This window comes from Thalassophryne amazonica, chromosome 7, assembly GCF_902500255.1.
Source record: "Thalassophryne amazonica chromosome 7, fThaAma1.1, whole genome shotgun sequence".
Taxonomy (NCBI): Eukaryota; Metazoa; Chordata; class Actinopteri; order Batrachoidiformes; family Batrachoididae; genus Thalassophryne; species Thalassophryne amazonica.
In genome coordinates this window covers 6,211,007-6,235,241 of record NC_047109.1, presented here as the reverse complement: position 1 = coordinate 6,235,241, position 24,235 = coordinate 6,211,007, and the positions used below count along the sequence as shown (strand labels likewise).

Sequence of the window (24,235 nt, the reverse complement as noted above, 5' to 3'; positions counted from 1 at the left end):
GTGACGTCACTGTATTTGGTGAAAGGATGGTGACAGTGAAATGACCACAAACGCAGCACAACTGGAACACTGAACCGGCACGTTTTATTTTGAAATTCACCGGAAACGGTAGGTTTAATGCGTCTAACTTGACGCTAAATCTGTTCCGTGTGCGGAAAACAGAGGACAGAAAATCCACGAGTGGCGGTTTCTTTGGTCCACACTGACTACAGAATCGCAAGGACACGTGAAGTGAGATCACACACGGTAAGAACACGCTGATGACATCAAAGCCACGTTTTGTTCTGTTAAAAAAGATAGCGTCAGCATCATCGCAGAATGCAACAGGCAGAGAGGCCTGAGCTGGACCAGTGTACTGATCAGACCTGACTCAGGGTGAAACAGGGTACTGATGACACCTGGCTCAGGATGGACCAGAGTTCTGATCAGACCTGACTCAGGATGGAACAGGGTACTGATCAGACCTGACTCAGGATGGACCATGGTACTGATGACACCTGACTCAGGATGGACCAGAGTTCTGATCAGACCTGACTCAGGATGGAACAGGGTACTGATCAGACCTGACTCAGGATGGACCATGGTACTGATGACACCTGACTCAGGATGGACCAGAGTTCTGATCAGACCTGACTCAGCATGGAACAAGGTTCGGATCAGATCTGACACCAGCTGGTCAAGGATTCTGATCAGTCCTGACTCAGGATGGACCAGGGTTCGGATCAGGTCTGACACCAGCTGGACCAGGGTCTGATCACTCCTGACTCAGGATGGACCAGGGTTCTGATCAGACCTGACACCAGCTGGACCAGGCATCTAACCAGACCTCACTTCAACTTGGCCAGGGTTCAGATCAGATCTGACACAAGCTGGACCAGGGTTATGATTAGATCTGACTCAGGATAGACCAGGTTTCTAATCAGAGCTGGTTTCCCGTATGTACTTGGAGCTACTGACTGCACACATGTTGCTATAAAGGCACCATAACATGATGAATTTGTTTCTGTTCATAGGAAACATTTTCATTCCATTAATGTTTAAATCATGTGGAGGCTGCATAGTGTGTGTGTGTGTGTGTGTGTTGGGGTGGGGGGCTTGTGTTTAAATAGTTTATTTGTGTAATTGTTCTGAATAAAAACCATAGCGGGCACATTTGGGGATGTGCTCATATTGTTATTATTAGTCCCTTTTGATGGTGAGCTGCAGAGCTTCTTAACAGACTTCCTGTGTTCAGTATTTGTCAATAAAAGCATGTGTAAATTGTGAGTCACACTGTCACCTTTTTAACGACAGTGTGTGTGCTTCATAGCTCCTATGAACATTTTTCCAGTTTCTTGATTAATCTGTTTAACAGTGTACTGAATAAACTGTCCCTGTGTGTCTCCACGTAATTTCCAATCATCTACAGTATAATTTCTTCCTGTTTTCATGTTGTCTGACGTGGGGAATTCCTGCTCAAAGGGCTTATTTACATGAAATTGCATATTTAAATGGTGCGTGGCCAGGGAGGAGTTTGGTTCTTCGCTCAATTCCACGTTCAGTGGGATGTACAAACAAAATGTGCGTGGATTCTTGGCTACGCACACTTTGACACATCTGCGTATGTTTGTGCTTCCGCCAGATTCAGGGTTTTGGCGTACGCCATGTTTTAGTAGAAAGTCCACGTTAGTCTTTGTACATGAGGAGTAAATGAGTCAAATTGTCTTGACGAGTTTTTTTTTAACTCACTAACCCTAGTCCTTCCCCCCACCTTAACCACCCCGACCCCCCTGCTTCACTTTTAATTTCATGCAGCCATCACGGAATGAATTAGAGTGAATTTGTGCTGCCGTGATGAAAATGAGGCTCTTTTTGTCACAATATCATGAACCAATAGATTAATGTATATTTTGTGCTGCTGAATCATGACTTGCCGTGAGACCAGGTTGGTTTTAGGACAGTAAAACCTGTTATTTTGTTTTTCAGACTGGATCACCTCAGTCCTGTTTGGAATAAAGTGCATTAGGTTTCATGCTATAGATGTTGACTATGATCCTTCTAATGTCTGTCCTTTCTTTTAGGCCATGTGAGGTGTGACAATGGAAGAACACATTGAAAAATCAACCCAAAGGGATGCATGTTGTCCTGCACCTGGTCCACGTAGCTGGAGGACAATGCTGAAGAGGAGTTGGTCACAGCTTAAAATGCTTCTAAATGAGAAAACAAGTGCATGGTTTTGAACAGTTGCTGATGTGTAGGCGGGGCACAGTGGCCAGTCAATAACAACACTCCATAAACTGACTCCAGGCAGATCATCTCATCTCTGGATTCTGTCAGAGGCCGTTGTTGAGTCTCTGGAACCTGTCAGAGGACATCATCCAGTCTCTGGATCCTGTCGGAGGACGTGGTCTGATTTCTGGATTCTGTCAGAGGACGTGGTCTGATTCCTGGATCCTGTCGGATGACGTGGTCTGATTCCTGGATCCTGTCAGATGACGTGGTCTGATTCCTGGATCCTGTCAGAGGACGTGGTCTGATTCCTGGATCCTGTAAGAAGACGTGGTCTGATTTCTGAATCCTGTCGGAGGGCGTGGTCTGATTTCTGGATCCTGTCAGAGGGCGTGGTCTGATTTCTGGATCCTGTCAGAGGATGTGGTCTGATTCCTGCATCCTGTCAGAGGACGTGGTCTGATTCCTGGATCCTGTTGGAGGGCGTAATCTTATTTCTGGATCCTGTCAGAGGACGTGGTCTGATTTCTGGATCCTGTCAGAGGACGTGGTCTGATTTCTGGATCCTGTCAGGGGCATGGTCTGATTCCTGGATCCTGTCAGGGGCATGGTCTGATTCCTGGATCCTGTTGGAGGACATGGTCTGATTCCTGGATCCTGTTAGAGGACGTGGTCTGATTCCTGGATCCTGTCAGAAGATGTGGTCTGATTTCTGGATCCTGTCAGAGGTCTGATTCCTGTCCTGTAACATATGTATGTCATTCAGGGACAAGTCCAGTTTGTTCGCAGAACTCAGGATAGCAGATAATAGGATGTGATGCTGTTGCTTAAGAAAGTAACGTTAGATTAAAGAGACGAGAATCACAGCCACCGTGTGTCACAATATGCCTCGAAACCGGGCCTTTTCAGAGCCGGAGTACTCTGCAGAATATTCAGCAGACTGTTCAGTGACCCTGCCCTCTGACCCTGGACAGGCAGTTGGACGAACAAATGAGGTTACCGTTAGGAGCTCCGGATGTTGCCTCTGCTTGCCAAGGTTCATGCGCCTGACTTTTGCACCTGAATCACTAGAGAACCTGTACCAGACCTACTTCAGACGGCAGAGACATGAGACCCTGCTGGTGCTGGTTGTATTTGCTGTCCTCTTCGACAGCTACATCATCGTGATGTGTGCAGTGGTCTACACCAGTGACAAGCTGGCCTCTGTTTTGGTGGCATTGCTGGGACTCGTAGCAGATGTTCTTCTCTACTTGCTGTGCCGCTGTGGGTTGGTGCCTGACCGTGTCTCGCGGCGAGTCGTGCCCTACACCCTTTGGGTTCTGATAGCAGCTCAGATATTCTGCTACCTGGGTCTGAATTATGCTCGCTTCCATCAAGCCAGTGACACAGTGGGCTGGCAGGCATTCTTCTCTTTCTCGTTTTTCCTGACGCTGCCGTTGAGGTTGACACCCATTGTGCTCATCACCGCTGTATCCTGTGGGGTCCACACTTTGGTTCTGGGGGTCACCATTGCCCAGCAGCAGCAGCAGGACATCCAGGGGGCAGCGCTTGGGAGGCAGGTAAGCGTGAGAAAGAAGGAAATCATACTGGGTTCACATGTGCGGCTCCTTACAGCACTGCACAGTGACGGTTGACGGACCGTTACTACCTGGGGTCACGCAGTATAATGGTAATGCCACAGTTACCGTTTTCAACAGTGTTTGTCTTTACACATTCAACCAGAGAATACTCAAACTCAAATATGGAAATAGAACTTCATCAAACAAAACTTAAATATGAGGTCTGTGAGAAAAGAAACTGACCTTTTTATTTTTTTAAAAAACTATATGGATTTGAATCACATGCGATTACGTCAGCCAAGCTTGAACCCTCGTGCGCATGCGTGAGTTTTTTCACGCCTGTCGGTTGCATCATTCGCCTGTGGGCAGCCTTTGAGTGAGCACTGGTCCACCCCTCCCATCGGAATTCCTTTGTCTGACAACTTGTTGAGAGACTGGCGCTTTGCTTTATCAAAATTTTTTCAGAAACTGTGAGGCAGATCCAAGTGGACACCATTCGAGAAATTCAGACGGTTTTCGGTGAAAATTTCAATGGCTGATGAGAGATTATGGAGTGTTACTGTCGCTTTAAGGACTGCCCACGGAGCCAGACGGCGCGCCGCACCCCGAGCCGCTGTCGTCAGCCTGTTTCGAGCTGAAAACTTCCAAATTTAAGCCTCTGTTGACCCAGGACATCGTGAGAGAACAGAGAAGTTTCAGAAGAGGTCGGGATCAGCAGTTTATCCGGACATTCCACTGTTAAAGGAGATTTTGTAATGAAAGACGTGCGGACGATTCGCGCGTCGGGACGCAGCCGCTCATCGCGCGGAGCCACATGAAAACGCCTCCGTGTTGATAACCATTCATAAGATTTAGGCGGCTTTCAATGGCTTTCAGTCGACTGAGTATCCGAGAAATTGTTTAACAGCTGGCCATGTTCAAACTTGTCCTGTAAGGCTTCCAACGGGGGTGTTTTGCTGTGGCCAGTGCTCACTCAAACCCTGCCCACAGGCGAATGACGCAACCGATAGGCGTGAAAAAACTCACGCATGCGCACGAGGGTTCAAGCTTGTCTGATGTAATCGCACGTGATTCAAATCCATATAGTTTTTGAAAAAAATAAAAAGGTCCGTTTCTTTTCTCACAGACCTCGTATATCTGGTTTTAAGTCACGCAGAATGTTACATGTCATTTATTACTGTAAAAACAGTCTCTCTTGCTGCAGAATAAAAATTGGATACATTAGTATCAGTAGAAAGAATCCTTTGATAAGGACTGCACACCTCACCGGCACCTGATGAATGAGGGCGGGGCTTATGGCATGGTTCTTTCTGTCTGCCTGAATGAAAGACATGTCAAGAAGTTGATGCATAGTTCTTGGGACTGCTAAGATTTGCTTTGATTTGGTGTCACTCCAGGTCTGCTGCCAGTTATTTCACTTTCTTTCATTGACAGTGTGAGCATTGGCACTGGAGGTAGGGGTGCCGAGGGGACCTGCAGCACTCCCTGCTGGTGAGGAGCTGTAGTTGCAAGAGAAGGCTTACTGAACAAATCCATTTACATTTTTTTATTTTATTTTAGTAGTATTATAATCTTAGCTCCAAAACCAAGCGGCAGTGGTAGCAAGCGGTTAAGTCCGCTTGTTTCCAGTGCAGAAGGTTTCCAGTTCAAGGCCTCCTTTGCTCATTCTCCATGTAAAGTGAAGTTGAGTCAGAAAGAATGTAAAACTTGTGCCAAATCAACATTCAGATTCATCTCAGATCTGCTGTGGTGAAACAAGTGAGAAACCAAAGGGGCTTACAAACACAGACAGCTGGATGACAGGACATATGAACTCTAAGTTGTGTTATTTCTTCTTTTGTCTTTTTATCCATCTGGGAATTGATCAAGAGACAATCTTTCTTACCACAGAGGGATTGTCATGATGACAATGGATCTGATGAGGAGAAAAAATGTCTGGTTCCATGGAAATTTTTAAATCTATCCTGAATACACTTTTTTCCCTGGTGTCTCTACGGTTGTTGATGGTGGGAATTATAGTTTTTTATTAGTGTTTTATTTCTGTTTTTGCATACTTTTAATCATTGTTTTAATTCTAATTATGATTAACTAGTAGCAGTGTGATTTTATTGAGTTTTGTTCCATGAAGAATTATGTCAGTGTTAAAGTGCAACATAAACACACACACACCTTTAACCGCTTATCCAAGCAGTGGCGAGTCTACACTGAATTACTCCCTGGGCGAGATCCCCTCCGAGTGCCGCCCCCCGCCCATAAAATCACACAGTTTTCACTAACAGCCATTTTTATTGTTTTATTATTATTACCTGAGGCCACCAAATATGGCCATCAGGTATTGTGAAGGCTTTTAGTCCGTCCGTCTGTCTGTGCTCAGCATAAGTCCAGTTCTATTACTGCCAGGGTCTTCAAATTGACACGGAACATTCTTGGGACACAGACCTTGGACAAGTTCAAAGATAGCTAACCTGGACCTATTTTAAGAGGTTAAAAAGTCACATTCTGCTCCTATTTTTATGGTATGATCTCATGGATGTTAGGCAATATAATTCTTATTCTCAAGGTCGGTCATTCGGGCATTTCACCTCTAGGGGCAGGTTTTGTCGGTGAACACATTGCTGAACTCAATACAAATACATGTAATTCTGTCACTTTTAAAAGGGGTCAGACTCGTCAATAAAAATCAGTTTAATGTACATTGGTTCATTTCAGGTCAACCAGCTTGGTGTATAAAGTCACTGTTCCATCAATGAGAGCCGTCAGCTGGCTGACAGAAATTAGCAAGAGACAAAACCAAACCTGTTGATTTCAATAGAACAGGATACAGCCTGAGTGAGTTTTCACTGAGATAGTCATGGAAGTATGAATTCTTGTCTTCAGATTGGCCACTTCGCCGAAGTGATGTGGTGCTGACCTTAAGAATACAAGATATCCATCAATTGCAAATTTGAATAAACATGGTCTCACATGCTAAATAGCCATCATTAGATGTGATATTAATTCAGGGAGAAACATTTAGCTCCTTGGTTACTGCCTCAAATTTTATGCTTGGCTCACTTTTAGTTCTGACTGGTTAAACTATGCTTTGTCACAAAATAGAGTTGAACAAATAGCAAATGTTGGTTTTAATTCAATTTTAATTTATTTTCATTTATATAGCGCACAAATCACAACAAAGTTGCCTCAAGGCGCTTCACACAAGTAAGGCCTAACCTTACCGACCCCCAGAGTAAGCACACAGGCAACAGTGGTAAATAAAAACTCCCTCTGATGATTTGAGGAAGAAACCTCAAATCATCATCAAGCAGACCCTCTGCTTGGGCCATGCTATCGACACAAATTACAAAACAATTCACAAAATGAATATACGGGAAATGTTGCTGGTGCACAGGGCAGGGGGTTACAGAAACAGACATCACACCCATCTGTGGATGGAGCCGCACCGCAAACAGAGAAAAAAACTGAGTCAGGCATCAGAAAGACCACAAATACAGTATAATTTGTCAGCGTTAAGCAACAAGAAAAACAGAAGAAATACGAAAGTGATCGCCGGCCACTAGCCCTAAGCTTCACTAACAGACCCAGAAATTAGATAAAGTTGAGGCCGTGGCACGCTCCGTTTCTGAACAAAATTAATTTAAAAGACTGTGTTATGACTGTGTTAAAAGTGTTATGATTAGGGGTTTGGATGGAACCGAACCATTTAAGAATATGGACCCAAATGCAGGAGGCTAGACACAGAGATGAGTACAAAGGAAAAATCAGATTTATTTGTAATAAATAAATAAAAATGCTGCACTGGGGTGCATGCAGTATAGAGAGTGGCCCACCCTCTAGCAGCAAAATTAGGGAGCTGCAGTTTCCTGAGCCAGTCTTGAAGGACGGTGTAACAAAGGATTCTGTGACCAGGATTCTGAGACCAGGACCAGGTGGGACCAGGAACTAAGGAAGAAGACACAGAGGGTGATTGGAAGGCACTCGTAATGCTGGAGTCTCACACTGTCACAGTTCATAAAAGGTTTAACACAGGCTGAAGCAGAGTACAAGAAATAAATTCCTCTTCTTAAGAAATACAGTTCACGGTTAAGCAGTTGTTCATAGTTCATAAGTTGTATCCAGATGTCAGAGGTCAAGTGCTGCGTTTTGAAGCGCAGTTCCAATTGAGCAGGACTTGATACAGTTGGGCAGAGTTCTCAGTTGCTTGATATCAGAGTTTGTGCAGTTCTGACACAGAGTTCTTGAAATAGTTCTTTATCATAGCGCAGTCACAACAGGCATTTAGTGAGAATGGGATCTCACAGAGACGAGGGGAACATAACTGAGACCAGCATTACCTAAGCATAAGCTGCAGGAAGCTTCAGCGTCATGAGCACACGGCTAGAGACACATTCAGGGTGAGCAGTAAGGCTTGGTACTTAGGACTGTGTCTTCACTTTCAACAAGGCTGGAAGCTGGCGAGGCAAAAACATGGAAAGCAAGGCACAGACAGCAAGAAACATGCGCATTTCTGAATCTAAGATCACAAAAGTATCTGGTGATCATCTAACAGATGCTCAGATTATAAAGAGTCTCACGGGTAATTAGTCTCTCATCAGAATCAGCTGAGGCTTGAAACTAAGGGTGCCATCTAGTGGGAAATAAAACACATGACACAAGTTAAAAAGAGTCCAGAGCTAAGGCTGGGGGAAATCCTGACAAAAACAGCGTAGTAGCATACTGTGCCAATATGCTAGAGATACAAAAGGAAAAATAAGTGCATCTTAAGTCAAGACTTGAAAGTCTCAACAAAGGGAGATCATTCCATAAAACAGGGGCACGATAAGATAAAGCTCTGTGACCCACAGGCTTTTTATTCACCCTAGGGACGCAAAGTACTCCTGCACCCTGAGCACTCAAGCCTGGGCCGGTACGTAGGGCTTAATTAGGTCAGCTAGGTAAGGAGGTGCCAGTCTGTGAACAATTTTATAATTCTAACCCCCAGAGCAACAGTGGTAAGGAAAAACTCCCTCTGAGGAAGAAACCTCAAGCAGACCAGATTCAAAGGGGTGACCCTCTGCTTGGGCCATGCTACAAACATAAATTACAGAACAATTCACAAAATGAATATACAGGAAAAGCTGTTGGTGCACAGGACAGGAGGGTTTCCAGCACAAATACAACTCCCATCTCTGGATGGAGCTGCACCTTAAACAGAGAGAAAAACAGAACCAGGCAGAAGGACAAGAAATACTGTATAATTTGTCAGCATTAAACAAGAAAAAAAACAAGAAACACTAAGGTGATCGCCGGCCACTAGCCCTAACCTTCACTAAAAGACACAATACGAGGTCTGTTAGAAAAGTATCCGACCTTTTTATTTTTTCAAAAACCTGATGGATTTGAATCACGTGTGCTTCCATGAGCCAACCTTGAACCTTCGTACACATGCGTGAGTTTTTTCACGCCTGTCGATTGCATCATTTGCTTGTAAGCAGCCTTTGTGTGAGGATGGGTGTTGTCTCTCGTCGTTTTTTCTTTGCAAGGAAATGGCGAAATGACTGGAGCAGCACAACTACATCAAATTTCGCCAGAAACTGGGCGACAGCCAGGTGGAAACCATTCGGATTATTCAGACGGCTTTCGGTGACAATGCTATGGGCATCACACAGATTAAGGAGCGGTACAACCGGTTTAAAGACGTCCGCACAACGGTGGAGAGCGAGCTGCACTCTGGGCGGCCATCAACATGCTGAAATGACCAGATCATTTCCAAAGTGAACGCTGTGGTGATGCGGGACCGTCGTGTGACTATCCGAGAAATTGCGGAAGAGGTGGACTTCAGCACTTTTTCGGCACATTCCACTGTGACAGAAGATTTTGCCATGAAAAGAGTTGCAGCGAAATTCCGCACGAAGCTGATGGCGGAGCAAAAGCGCCACCGTGTTGAAGTCTCACAGGACATGTTGTGACATGCCCAGCTCTTCCACAATTTCTCGGATAGTCACACGATTGAAAAGCCACCGAAAGCCGTCTGAATCTTCCGAATGGTGGAAGAGCTAGATACTTTTCTAACAGACCTCGTATTTAGGTAAAGTTGAAGCTGCGGCACATTCTGTTTCCTAATAAAATGAATTAAAAGAGTAAAAAGTGTAAAACAAAACTATAACAGAATGCTAGCCATTCGAAAGGAAAAACAAGTGCGTCTTAAGTCTGGACTTAAGAAGAATCTGACTGTTTTATTGATGCAGGGAGATCATTCCACAGAACAGGGGCACGATAAGAGAAGGCTCTGTGACCCGGAGACTTCTTATTCACTCTAGGGACACAAAGCAGTCCTGCACCCTGAGAACACAAAGCCCGGGCCGATACATAAGGTTTAATTATGTCAGCTAGGTAGGGAGGTGCCAGTCCGTGAACAATTTTATAGACTAGTAGCAGAACCTTAAAATGTGATCTCACTGGGACAGGAAGCCAGTGAAGTGATGCTAAAATGGATGTAATGTGGTCGAACTTTCTGCTTCGTGTCAAAAGTCTGGCTGCAGAATTTTGAACCAATTGGAGAGCCCTAATGCTGGACTGCAGTAAACCAGAAAATAGAACATTGCAGTAGTCTAATGTAGAAGAGATAAACGCATGGATCAGGGTCTCAGCATCAGCCATAGATAGGATAGGACGAATCTTCGCTATATTTCACAGGTGGAAGAAAGCGGTCCTCGTAATATCTCTAATGTGGAGGTCAAAGGACAATGTAGGATCAAAAATGACCCCAAGGTTCCTCAATTTGTCATTGTGATGTATGACACACGAGCCTAGGCTAAGCATTAGCTGGTCAAATTGATTCCGACGTCTCACTGGACCAAGAACCATCATTTCAGTCTTATGAGAGTTTTAAAAGTAGGAAGTTGTGAGACATCCAGGTTTTACTGATGCCAGGCAATCTTCTCAGGATTTTATGTGGATGAGATTACCAGCAGTTATCGCCATGTATAACTGAGTATCATCAACATAGCAGTGAAAGGTAATCCCAAAGCACCGCAATATGTGTCCAAGGGGTGCTATATAAAGGGAGAAAAGTCGGGGGCCTAAGACAGACCTCTGTGGAACCCCAAATTTCATGTCACTAAGGTTAGAGGTAGTGTCACTGTACAAAACACAGTGAGAACAACTGGTCAGGTATGATGTCAAGCATGCAAAGGCACTCCCAGTAATCCCAAAATGATTCTCCAGCTCATCGAGTAAAATATGATGATCCACGGTATCAAATGCAGCACTGAGATCTAACAGCAACAGAACCGTAGTGGTATCTGAGTCTATTGCAAACAGAAGATCATTCATCACTTTAGTGAGTGCCATCTCTGTGGAATGATATTTTCTAAAAGCAGATTGCAGTGGCTCGAAAACATTAAACTCAGTAAGATAGTCTATGAGCTGCTGTGAAAACCACCTTACCAGAATTGTAGAGCAAAATGATAGATTTGATATCAGCCGATAGTTTTTCAATATACTAGGGTCAAGATTAGATTTCTTAAATAATGGTTTAATCACTGTAGATTTGGAACATTTAGGAACAGATCCAGAGGTTCATGAAAGATTAATAATTTCAAGCACAGTCGGCCCAAGAGTGGAACACAGGTCCTTAAACAGTTTTGTTGGTATAGGATCAAATAAACAGGTTGTGCTTTTTGTAGACATTCCGAGTTTCGTCAGCATACCTGATTGAATGAATGAATGAATTTTTATTCGACGCGCACACACACATACTAAACAAAAGAATCTCTCATAATACAAAACAAAAGAAAACAAAAACTCATAAAGAAAACAAAAACTCAAACAATTCCCAGTTTGTGCGGCCGAAAGAGTGTAGGCTGAAGCAAAAGCTTATAAACGCCACCCCTTTCACTAGTTGCTATATACACATATATGTACACTCATAACAACAAATACCAAAAAAGGAAAAAAAAAAGAAGAAAAAAGTGGATACTATCAAATTCTGTCAATCTAGGTAATACGTCAGTTATGGCACCCACCTCAGTAGCAGGGTGTAGTGGCTGGGTTAAGGTATGCTGGGATATGTTTAACCTAATGTCTTCTATTTTCTTCCCAAAGTAATCCAAGAAGTCTTGTGCTGTAAAAGGAGAGCGATTTGCAGGTGGTTGTCCATGAATAAGTGTTGCCACCGTGTCGAACAAGAACTTTTGAGTTATGCATGTTTTTGTTGATGAAATCAGAGTAATAGGTCCACTTTATAACCAGTAATGCACGCTTATAGTCTAAGATAGCATCACGCCACGCAAGGTGGAATACTTCTAATTTTGACCTATGCCATTTCCATTCTACACCTCTAGCCTTATGCTTGAGGTTACGCAAGTAGTCATTGAACCAAGGTAACTGTGTTTTTGGGGGTGGGGGGGCATGGTTTTAATAAAGGTGGCACAACCATGTCGAGTGTAGTTTTAAGAGCTGAGTTTAAACTGTCCACAAGACTGTCTACTAACTGGGCATTTTCCAAATGTGAAGCTAAGATATCAGGCAGCCTAGCTTCATATTCAGTCATAATTGAGGAGTTAATGCATCGCCGCAGTGATAAATAAGGATGTTGTTCCATGAAACATGGCAGGGAAACTGTAAACCTAAGTGAGTGATCAGAGACCACCAATGCAAGAGGCATGATGTCAATATTCGTGACAGTAATACCACGTGCGAGTCCTGAATGCATTGCTGAAATCCTAATGCAGCCACAATTTCCATAAATGATTTGCAAAGGGGATCACAAGGCTTATTTATATGAATGTTAAAGTCACCAATAATCAGAATGTTATCTGCACTAATGGACAAGTTCGAGATGAATGCACCAAATTCATCTAAGAATTTAGATGAAGCTCCCTCTCATACATATACTACAATCTCCTAAGGCTGGAGTTTGTCCCACAAACAGATCCATGAACTTAATAATCCACTGTCAGCCACCCTGTTTTACAGGTGGCAACTTGGTCCTCATGATTTCTGCGTCCTGTAGTTTGAGATGCCTGTACTCCAGGGTGGCTCCGCCATTACCGTCCCTTCTCATGATCATCGGCAATTGTTTAGAGTTGGCTCGGGAGGAGAAGGGAGGAGAAGGCCTTAGGTCTAGTTGCTCTAAGCAGCAGAGCTGCGTTCCGTTTGCCAGCTATGCCCGGAGCATGTGGTCCCATAATCTGGGCCACTTCCTTCTTCCTCATCTGTGGTATCGGAGCTCTCTCCCTAGAATGCACCTCTCATAAGAGTATAAGAGTTATGAGTCGACTTTTTATCGTGCAGTGGTTCCCTTATTTTCACCTTTCGTGTTTTCCCTCTCATTTTGGTCTCTTCCCACAGTGAATGCTTCTCATATGCGCTTCCCTGTGCACCTGATCATCTGTCTCTGTCAGTTCTTCCAGTTCAGCTAATCTAGCTGCTGCCGCTGACTTCTTTAATTCTTTCCTCTTTTACCAGTAAAGCCTTTTTAGCTTCCTCAACTCTTTCCTTAGTTCGACCAATCCTTCATTGTCTCCTTCAGGGACCTCTGTATCCATTACAACCAGTCATTCTCATCAAGATCATTTGGTTCTGACTTTTCTGCCTTATCTGTCTCTTTTTCTCCCTAGGATGAGCCAAATCATCAGGTGTGAGCGTAATGTTGCGTGACTCAGGAGCATATGGCGCTAATGGCGGTGCAAATACTCGCAAATCGACACCGCCTCCCAACTTTAATATTTCACGATGAATAAACTTGCACTCCTTGTATAATGCCGCTGTACCAATTCTTCAAAACAAATAATAATAATTGAGGACTTTGGTATATTATACCAAAGTCGTCGGCTGCTTCAACCCCCGTTGCTAAGTTACCGAAACCTTTTCATGTGCACACAAACAAACGATACAACTTTCTTTCCAGCAAATTATTATATTTTGCTTTATAACAGTTTAATTGGCAGGTTATGTGATATATTTTATTATTTTGGACTAAAGTATTTTAAACCTCTCTACTTTTAAGATTAGGCTTAAAACTTTCCTTTTTGCTAAAGCTTATAGTTAGGGCTGGATCAGGTGACCCTGAACCATCCCTTAGTTATGCTGCTATAGACGTAGACTGCTGGGGGGTTCCCATGATGCACTGTTTCTTTCTCTTTTTGCTCTGTATGCACCACTGTGCATTTAATCATTAGTGATTGATCTCTGCTCCCCTCCACAGCATGTCTTTTTCCTGGTTCTCTCCCTCAGCCCCAACCAGTCCCAGCAGAAGACTGCCCCTCCCTGAGCCTGGTTCTGCTGGAGGTTTCTTCCTGTTAAAAGGGAGTTTTTCCTTCCCACTGTAGCCAAGTGCTTGCTCACAGGGGGTCGTTTTGACCATTGGGGTTTTACATAATTATTGTATGGCCTTGCCTTACAATATAAAGCGCCTTGGGGCAACTGTTTGTTGTGATTTGGCGCTATATAAAAAAAAATTGATTGATTGATTGATTGAAATATCAGGTGGGGGACAGCAAATGTCCTCTAATTCTGGAATGTCTCAGAAACTAATCATATGTCATTAATATATAAAAGAAACAACAAAGGCCAAAGGACTGAGCGCCCCACAAGTGCATCTCAAAAATTCAGAATTTATCCCACCAATGTGAACATATTGATACCTATTGTACAAATAACTAGCTATCCAATCATGAGCTCATCCTCTGATGCCATACTTCCATGACCTATCCAATAATATGGCATGATCTATGGTATCGAATGCTTTCTGTAAGTCGACAAAAACCCCCTACGATATATTGCTTGTTTTCAGTTGCATTTGTGATATGTTCCACAAAATCAATTGCCTCCATTGAAGTAGTATGATTTTTTTCTAAATCCATATTGCTATCTAATAGTATGATATTTAGACATAAAATTATTTAACTTTTTTGTGAATATCTTTTCCAGAATTTTTGAAAATTGAGGTAACAGTGAGATTGGCCTGTAGTCTGAAAAAATGTGTTTATCACCAGATTTGAACATAATTCATAATTATAATTCATAATTCATTTTATTGTGTAAAAAGTATACAAAAAGAATATATAAGCACACATCGTACATTTTGATATAATGCTACAAAGGAACTCTAAACTAGGTGGCCTACAAATTTAACTGTATGACATTATAATGTTCATCATAAAGTTTCTTGAATATTTTAACAGATGGAGACTGTACTACATGTTCTGGAAGACTGTTCCATAAACAAACTGTTCTGTTACTAAAAAAGAATTTCCTAATATTAAGTCTAGTTCTGTTTACTTCAACACAATAAGGGTGGTCCCTCAAACCTGCATAATGTCTTAAAGTAAAGAAAATTCTAAAGTCTAATGATTCAAAACCATGCATAATTTTATACATTTCTAGTAGATCTCCTCTAATTCTTCTGTTTTCTAAGCTAAGTAATGCCTAATTCTTGCCCGTCTCTGTACCTTTTCCAGGACCTGTTTATCCCTCTCCAGGTGAGGAGACCAGACCTGGACTCAGTACTCAAGATGAGGCCTAACAAACATTTGTACAGTACTAAAAATGAGGTTTTGTCAATATAACTGAAACAACGCTTAATCTTCTTTGTCTTTCGGCTGTTCCCGTTAGGGGTCGCCACAGCAGATCAATCGTTTCCATCTCACCCTGTCCTCTGTACCTGCATGTCCTCTCTCAGCACATCCATGAACCTCCTCTTTGGTCTCCCTCTTCTCCTCCTGCCTGGTGGCTCCATCCTCAGCATCCTTCTCCCTATATACCCTGGGTCCCTCCTCTGCACATGTCGAAACCATCTCAATCTCGCCTCTCTGACTTTGTCTCCAAACCGTCCCACCTGAGCCGTCCCTCTGATATGTTCATTCCTAATCTTGTCCATTCTTGTCACTCCCAAAGAGAATCTCAACATCTTCAGCTCTGCCACCTCCAGCTCTGCCTCCTGTCTTTTTGTTAGTGCCACTGTCTCTAAACCATACAACACAGCTGGTCTCACTACTGTTTTGTAAACTTTCCCCTTCACTCTTGCTGATATTCTTCGGTCACAAATCACTCCTGCCACCTTTCTCCACCCACTCCACCCTGCCTGCACTCTCTTCTTCACCTCTCTACCACACTCTCCATTACTTTGAACAGTTGACCCCAAATATTTAAACTCATCTACTTTTCACCACTTCTATTCCACTGGACTCCCTCTCATTCACACACATGTACTCAGTCTTGCTTCTACTGACTTTCATTCCCCTTCTCTCCAAAGCATATCTCCACTTTTCCAGACTAGACTCAACTTGCTCTCTACTCTCACTACAGATCACAATGTCATCTGCAAACATCATAGTCCATGGGGACTCCTGTCTGATCTCATCTGTCAACCTGTCCATCACCACTGCAAACAAGAAAGGACTCAGAGCTGATCCTTGGTGTAATCCCACCTCCACCTTGAATGAGTCAGTCATTCCGACTGCGCATCTCACTGCTGTCACACTATTCTTGTACATGTCCTGCACTACCCTAACGTACTTCTCTGCCACTCCAGACTTCCTCATACAATGCCACAACTCTTCTCTTGGCACCCTATCATAAGCTTTTTCTAAGTCCACAAACACACAATGTAACTCTTTCTGTCCTTCTCTGTACTTTTCCAACAGTATTCTCAGAGCAAACACTGTATCTGTAGTGCTCTTTCTTGGCATGAAACCATATTGCTGCTCACAGATCTTCACCTGTTTTCTAAGCCTAGCTTCTACTACTCTTTCCCATAACTTCATGCTGTGGCTGATCAGCTTTATGCCTCTGTAGTTACTGCAGCTCTGCACATCACCCTTGTTCTTGAAAATAGGAACCAGCACACTTCGTCTCCACTCCTCAGGCATCCTCTCACTTTCCAAGATTTTATTAAACAATCTGGTTAGAAACTCTACTGCCATCTCTCCTAGACATTTCCATGCCTCCACTGGAATGTCATCTGGACCAACTGCCTTTCCACTCTTCATCCTCTTCATAGCAGCCCTCACTTCGTCCTTGCTAATCTCTTTTACTTCCTGATTTACTCTCACCACATCATCCAGCCTTTTCTCTCGCTCATTTTCTTTATTCATCAACTCTTCAAAATATTCCCTCCACCTTCTCAGCACACACTCCTCACTTGTCAGCACATTACCATGTGCATCTTTTACCACCCTAACCTGCTGCACATCCTTTCCAGCTCTGTCCCTTTGTCTGGCCAATCGGTACAAGTCCTTTTCTCCTTCCTTACTATTCAACTTCTTGTACAGCTCGCAATATGCCTTTTCCTTTGCTTTTGCCACTTCTCTTCTCGCCTTACGCTGCATCTCCTTGTACTCCTGTCTACTTTCTTCATCTCTCCGACTATCCCAAAACTTTTTCGCCAACCTCTTTCTCCTTATGCTTTCCTGGACCTCTTCATTCCACCACCAAGTCTCCTTGTCTTCCTTCCACTGTCCAGATGTCATACCCAGTACTGCCCTAGCTGTCTCCCTCACCACATCTACAGTACTTTTCCAGTTGTCCAAAATTGCTTCCCCTCCAACTAGTGCTTCTCTCACCTGCTCACTAAATTTCACACAATAGTCTTCCTCCTTCAGCTTCCACCATCTGATCCTTTGTTGAGCTCTCACTCTATTCTTCTTCTTTACCTCTAAAGTCATCCTACAAACAACCATCCTATGCTAGTGACACTCTCTCCTGCTACCACCTTACAGTCTGTGATTTCTTTTAGCTTGCATCTCCTATAAAGAATGTAGTCCACCTGTGTGCACCTTCCTCCACTCTTATATGTTACCCTGTGCTCCTCCCTTTTCTTAAAGTAGGTATTCACCACAGCCATTTCCATCCTTTTTGCAAAATCAACTACCATCTGTCCTTCCCCATTCCTATCCTTGATACCATATCTACCCATTACTTCCTCATCACCTCTGTTCCCTTCACTAACATGCCCTTTGAAGTCTGCTCCTATCACCACTCTTTCATGCTTGGGCACACTCTCCACCACCTCATCTAAGACACTCCAGAAATCTTCTTTCTCCTTCATCTCACAACCTACCTGTGGGGCATATGCACTGATGATATTCATCATCACCCCTTCAATTTCCAACTTCACACTCATCACCCTGTCAGACACTCGCTTAACCTCCAACACACTTTTACATACTCTTCCTTTAAAATGACCCCAACACCATTTCTCTTCCTGTCCTCACCATGGTACAACAACTTGTACCCACCGCTGATGCTCCTGCTCTTACTTCCCTTCCACTTGGTCTCTTGCACACTCAATATGTCTACCTTTCTCCTCTCCATCATATCAGCCAGCTCTCTCCCTTTACCAGTCATACTACCAACATTCAAAGTCCCCACTCTCATTTCCACCCTTCTAGTTTTCTTCTTCTCCCGCTGTTTGTGGCAACGTTTTCCTCCTCTTCTTCGTCGTCTTCGCCCAGCAGTAGCCCAATTTCCACCGGCACCCTGTTGGGCAATAGCACCGGTGGCGGACGTTGTTAATCCGGGCCGCAACCGATCCGGTATGGGAATTCGATTCTGAGTCTGCATAGTTGGGTTGGCTTGTTTTACGCCGGATGCCCTTCCTGACGCAACCCTCCTCATTTATCCGGGCTTGGGACCGGCACTCAGAATGTACTGGCTGCACACCCCATGTGACTGAGTTAAGTGAAACAACGCTTAATCATTCCCAATATTCTGTTTGCCTTTGCTGCAGCATTTGCTACAGTAGTGTTCAGAATAATAGTAGTGCTATGTGACTAAAAAGATTAATCCAGGTTTTGAGTATAGTTCTTATTGTTACATGGCAAACAAGGTACCAGTAGATTCAGTAGATTCTCACAAATCCAACAAGACCAAGCATTCATGATATGACCACTCTTAAGGCTATGAAATTGGGCTATTAGTAAAAAAAAGTAGAAAAGGGGGTGTTCACAATAATAGTAGTGTGGCATTCAGTCAGTGAGTTCGTCAATTTTGTGGAACAAATAGGTGTGAATCAGGTGTTCCCTATTTAAGGATGAAGCCAGCACCTCTTGAACATGCTTTTCTCTTTGAAAGCCTGAGGAAAATGGGACGTTCAAGACATTGTTCAGAAGAACAGTGTAGTTTGATTAAAAAGTTGATTGGAGAGGGGAAAACTTATACGCAGGTGCAAAAAATTATAGTCTGTTCATCTACAACCCCTGACAATGATGTTCTGTAGAAATTTTGTAGAAAAAAAGCAGATCACAGACATGACACAAAACTAAAGTCATTTCAAATGGCAACTTTCTGGCTTTAAGAAACACTATAAGAAATCAGGAAAAAAAATTGTGGCAGTCAGTAACGGTTACTTTTTAGACCAAGCAGAGGGAAAAAAATATGGAATCACTCAATTCCGAAGAAAAAATTATGGAATCATGAAAAACAAAAGAACGCTCTAACATATCACTAGTATTTTGTTGCACCACCTCTGGCTTTTATAACAGCTTGCAGTCTCTGAGGCATGGACTTAATGAGTGACAAACAGTACTCTTCATCAATCTGGCTCCAACTTTCTCTGATTGCTGTTGCCAGATCAGCTTTGCAGGTTGGAGCCTTGTCATGGACCATTTACTTCAACTTCCACCAAAGATTTTCAATTGGATTAAGATCCGGACTATTTGCAGGCCATGACATTGACCCTATGTGTCTTTTTGCAAGGAATGTTTTCACAGTTTTTGCTCTATGGCAAGATGCATTACATCTTGAAAAATGATTTCATCATCCCCAAACATCCTTTCAATTGATGGGATAAGAAAAGTGTCCAAAATATCAGTGTAAACTTGTGCATTTATTGATGATGTAATGACAGCCATCTCCCCAGTGCCTTTACCTGACATGCAGCCCCATATCATCAATGACTGTGGAAATTTACATGTTCTCTTCAGGCAGTCATCTTTATAAATCTCATTGGAATGGCACCAGACAAAAATTCCAGCATCATCACCTTGCCCAATGCAGTTTCGAGATTCATCACTGAATATGACTTTCATCCAGTCATCCACAGTCCACGATTGCTTTTCCTTAGCCCATTGTAACTTTGTTTTTTTTCTGTTTAGGTGTTAATGATGGCTTTCGTTTAGCTTTTCTGTATGTATATCCCATTTCCTTTAGGCGGTTTCTTACAGTTCGGTCACAGACGTTGACTCCAGTTTCCTCCCATTAGTTCCTCATTTGTTTTGTTGTGCATTTTCAATTTTTGAGACATATTGCTTTAAGTTTTCTGTCTTGACACTTTTATGTCTTCCTTGGTCTACCAGTATGTTTGCCTTTAACAACCTTCCCATGTTGTTTGTCCAGAGTTTAGACACAGCTAACTGTGAACAACCAACATCTTTTGCAACATTGTGTGATGATTTACCCTCTTTTAAGAGTTTGATAATCCTCTCCTTTGTTTCAATTGACATCTCTCGTGTTGGAGCCATGATTCATGTCAGTCCACTTGGTGCAACACCTCTCCAAGGTGTGATCACTCCTTTTTAGATGCAGACTAACGAGCAGATCTGATTTGATGCAGGTGTTAGTTTTGGGGATGAAAATTTACAGGGTGATTTCATGATTTATTCCTCAGAATTGAGTGAGTCTATATTTTTTCCCTCTGCTTGGTCTACAAAAGTAACCGTTACTGACTGCCACAATTTTTTTTTTCTTGATTTCTTATAGTGTTTCTTAAAGCCAGAAAGTTGCCATTTGAAATGACTTTAGTTTTGTGTCATGTCTGTGATCTGCTTTTTTTCTACAAAATTAAACAACTGAATGAACATCCTCTGAGGCCGGTGATTCCATAATTAATGCCAGGGGTTGTACAATGATCTCCAATGCTTTAAAATGGACAAAAAACCATAGACGCGTGGAAGAAAATGGAAAACAACCATCAAAATGGATAGAAGAATAAACAGAATGGCAAAGGCTCACCCATTGATCAGCTCCAGGATGATCAAAGACAGTCTGGAGTTACCTGTAAGTGCTGTGACAGTTAGAAGACGCTTGTGTGAAGCTAATTTATTTGCAAGAATCCTGTTGTATGGCTGGGGGGGCCTGGCTGCCTTTTGTTTCTGTCTTCTGTGCTGTCTTTTGTTTTTCCTTCCAGGTGGTACGCGTTTAGGACTGAGTGGCTGTGTGGCTGAGTTTTCAGGACCTCACCCTGATCACCTGAGGCTGATCAAGTGCAGCTCGTCAGGACTCACAGCTGTGATGCATCTACACGGATTGGAGCATGGTGGCATTTAAGTCTGGAGTACACAGTGTGTATTTGCCAGAGACTCGACCTTGTGACCAGACGGGTGAGATCGTCGTCTTGAGAGCCATCTCATCATTATGGATGCAGAGAACGTCCAGGTTTGATGCCATGGTCTGTGAAAGAGGAGGGGGTGAGGTCTCACGCTCGTCAGCACACTTCCTGAGGTACGTTAGGTTTTGTGACTAACATTAGTACAGTCAGTAAATGTGGTGTCCCTCACACCTTATTATATTGAGCTGTTATGTTAGTCGTTTAATCAGCTTCCACTGCAGTTTGAGTATGTGAACAGGGTGTTCCATGCCTGCAGGGTGGGAAGCTGATTAGTAATTAAGCCAGGAAGTGTTTGCTGTTTATGTACACCTTTGAGTGGTCTCTCTGTGTGTGGAGTGTGGACTCACATGATGGTTTCTTCTTTCACAGACTTGGTTTGTCGCGGCCACCTGGGGGGTGTCGGCGGGGTCCTTGGGTCCGAACTGTTTCTGGCTCTGGACCGTTTGTGCAGCTGGGAGTGCACCGTATTATCACCTCGCAGACCGCGCACTTATTTGTTTGTTCTTTTCCACATCACTGTTATGTCATTAAATTTTGTTATCCTTTGTACCGTGCTCTGCTTATTTCATACTGGGTCCTTCAAACGCTGGTCGGTTCTCCGTCCTGCGTCCAACACATAACAAATCCCCCGCAAAGTCCCTCTGTTAAATAAAAGACATGTGCAGAAGAGGTTACAATTTGCCAAAGAACACATCAACTGGCCTAAAGAGAAATGGAGGAATATTTTGTGGACTGATGAGAGTAAAATTGTTCTTTTTGGGTCCAAGGGTCACAGACAGTTTGTGAGACGACCCCCCAAACTCTGAATTCAAGCCACAGTTCACAGTGAAGACAGTGAAGCATGGTGGTGCAAGCATCATGATATGGGCATGTTTCTCCTACTATGGTGTTGGGCCTATATATCGCATACCAGGTATCATGGATCAGTTTGGATATGTCAAAATACTTGAAGAGGTCATGTTGCCTTATGCTGAAGAGGACATGCCCTTGAAATGGGTGTTTCAACAAGACAATGGGCCTCATGTATCAACGTTGCGCACTTGTGGCGTAAATTTACGGTGTAAATTTGAAGTACACCAGTTGCTGTGACATGTATCAAGCAGTGCGCACCTGCCCATTTCCAGCGTACGCCTGACGTGACCTTGATAAATGTGGCGGGTGAAAACAATCTTAATTATAATAAACATGCCCATAAATATTCAGACTCCGCTTCAGACACACCCTCATTTTACGACATGGAAGCCAGGAAGACGGCAAAGAAAAAGAACTCCACCAATCATGATGCGTGCCAATAGAGTGTCAAAAGCGGCTGTCGTATCAATTGTTTTGTAGTATAATCAAAAAAGTGTTACAGTGGTCCCTCGTTTATTCCGGGAGTTACGTTCTAAAAAATAGCCCGTAATACGCGAAACCGTGATGTAGTCAGCGTTATTTTTTTACAATTATTATAGAAGTTTTAAAGCTGTAAAAACCCTGTAAAACCACTTTATACACTTTTCTCAATCAGGCATTAACATTTTCTCACTTTTCTCTCAAGTGTAAACACTCTCAAAGTTCAAACCTTAGTAGAAAAATAAGACCAAACTGTTTTCAGGCCCAAACATTTGTTTGAGAAATAAAAATAGAACGTTTTCCTATAAATAATTATGATGGCTTTTAGAACTAATGAATGTAATTTTGAATTGAATTGAATAAGCTTTATTGTCATTGTATAAAAAACACAATGAAATGTCGTTCAGCAACACCCCTGTGCAGCAGCTCCCTCACAGATAAATTACAATATACAATAGACTATCACATATAAAATATATAGTCTGTTAAAAACTCAGTATAAATAAGATAATGAATATTAAATACATATTTTAAAGAATAAAACAGTGGAGGGAATATCCGGTGCAATAATAAAAACAGTGCAGTGTAATCCCCAGTGCGATACAAGTAGTCAATATTCTTCTAAAAGTCTTTTCACAGCCATTGGGAAAAAGCTGTCCTTCAGTCTGTTTGTGCGGGCTCGGATAACCCGGAGCCTGCCAGACGGGAGGATGGAGAAGAGGGAGTGTCCCGGATGGTAGGGATCACTCGTGATCTTTGTGGCCCGTCTGAGAAGGCGTTTTGAGTAAATCTCAGCCAGGGATGGGAGCGGGCAACCGATGATCTGCTGAGCTGTTTTAATCACTCGCTGAAGCTGTTTCTTCTCAGATGCGGTGCAGCTGGTGTACCACACCGTACATCCATATGTGAGTACGCTCTCGATGGTGCAGCTGTAGAAATTCTTCAACAGAGGCGGAGGCAGCTTGTTCTTTTTCAATGTTCTTAGGAAAAATAGGCGTTGCTGTGCCTTTTTAACCATATGATTGGTATTGGCTGTCCAGCCAACTTCCTCAGAGATGTGTAGTCCTAGGAACTTGAATTCTTGGACACATTCCACCCGTTCCCCTTTGATCATCATAGCATGGTGATGTGTAGCTTGCGCCTTCCGAAAGTCAATTAGTATTTCTTTCGTTTTCTTGGTATTCAGGTCGAGATGGTTTTCATTGCACCATGTCACCAGTGAATCCACTTCCTCTCTGTAGGGCGTTTCATTGTTGTCACTGATCAGTCCCACGACTGTCGTGTCATCAGCAAATTTGATGACAGAGTTGGTGGCGCTGTGAATAGCAACGCAGTCATGGGTGTATAGTGTGTACAAGATGGGGCTTAGTCCACACCCTTGTGGCACGCCAGTGTTGATGACAGTGGAAGCGGATGTGGAGTTGCCTATTCTCACATACTGCTGTCTGTTTGTCAGAAAGTCCTTAATCCATAGGCATAGCGGGGTTCCAAGCTTCAATGCCTGCAGTTTGTTGACAAGCCTACTAGGGCTGATGGAATTGAACGCTGAGCTGAAATCAACAAACAGCATTCAGACATAAGTGTTTGGATTTTCCAAGTGGCTGAGAGCAGAATGAAGCGCAATGGAAACTGCGTCATCTGTGCACCTATTGGACTTGTATGCAAACTGGTGCTTGTCGAGGCCAGGTGGAATCTTGTCCTTGATGTAGTTGAGCACCAGCTTTTCAATACACTTCATTATCACTGGTGTCAGAGCCACCGGCCGGTAGTCATTCAGTCCCGAAATGGCAGAGCATTTGGGCACAGGAATGATCCTGGCAGTTTTCAA

The 24,235-nt window shown here is 43.2% G+C and overlaps 1 protein-coding gene across 1 annotated transcript in view; it reads left to right on the top strand.

The window, feature by feature from the left end:
- The first annotated feature begins 3,033 nt into the window (after positions 1 to 3,033).
- The window catches only part of adcy3a (adenylate cyclase 3a), a 359,639-nt gene continuing 338,437 nt past the window's right edge, over positions 3,034 to 24,235 (top strand). The window contains exon 1 of the mRNA XM_034173754.1: positions 3,034 to 3,767. Coding sequence (XP_034029645.1) covers positions 3,093 to 3,767 — 675 coding nt within the window. The 5' untranslated portion in view covers positions 3,034 to 3,092. The remainder of the gene's footprint in view (positions 3,768 to 24,235) is intronic.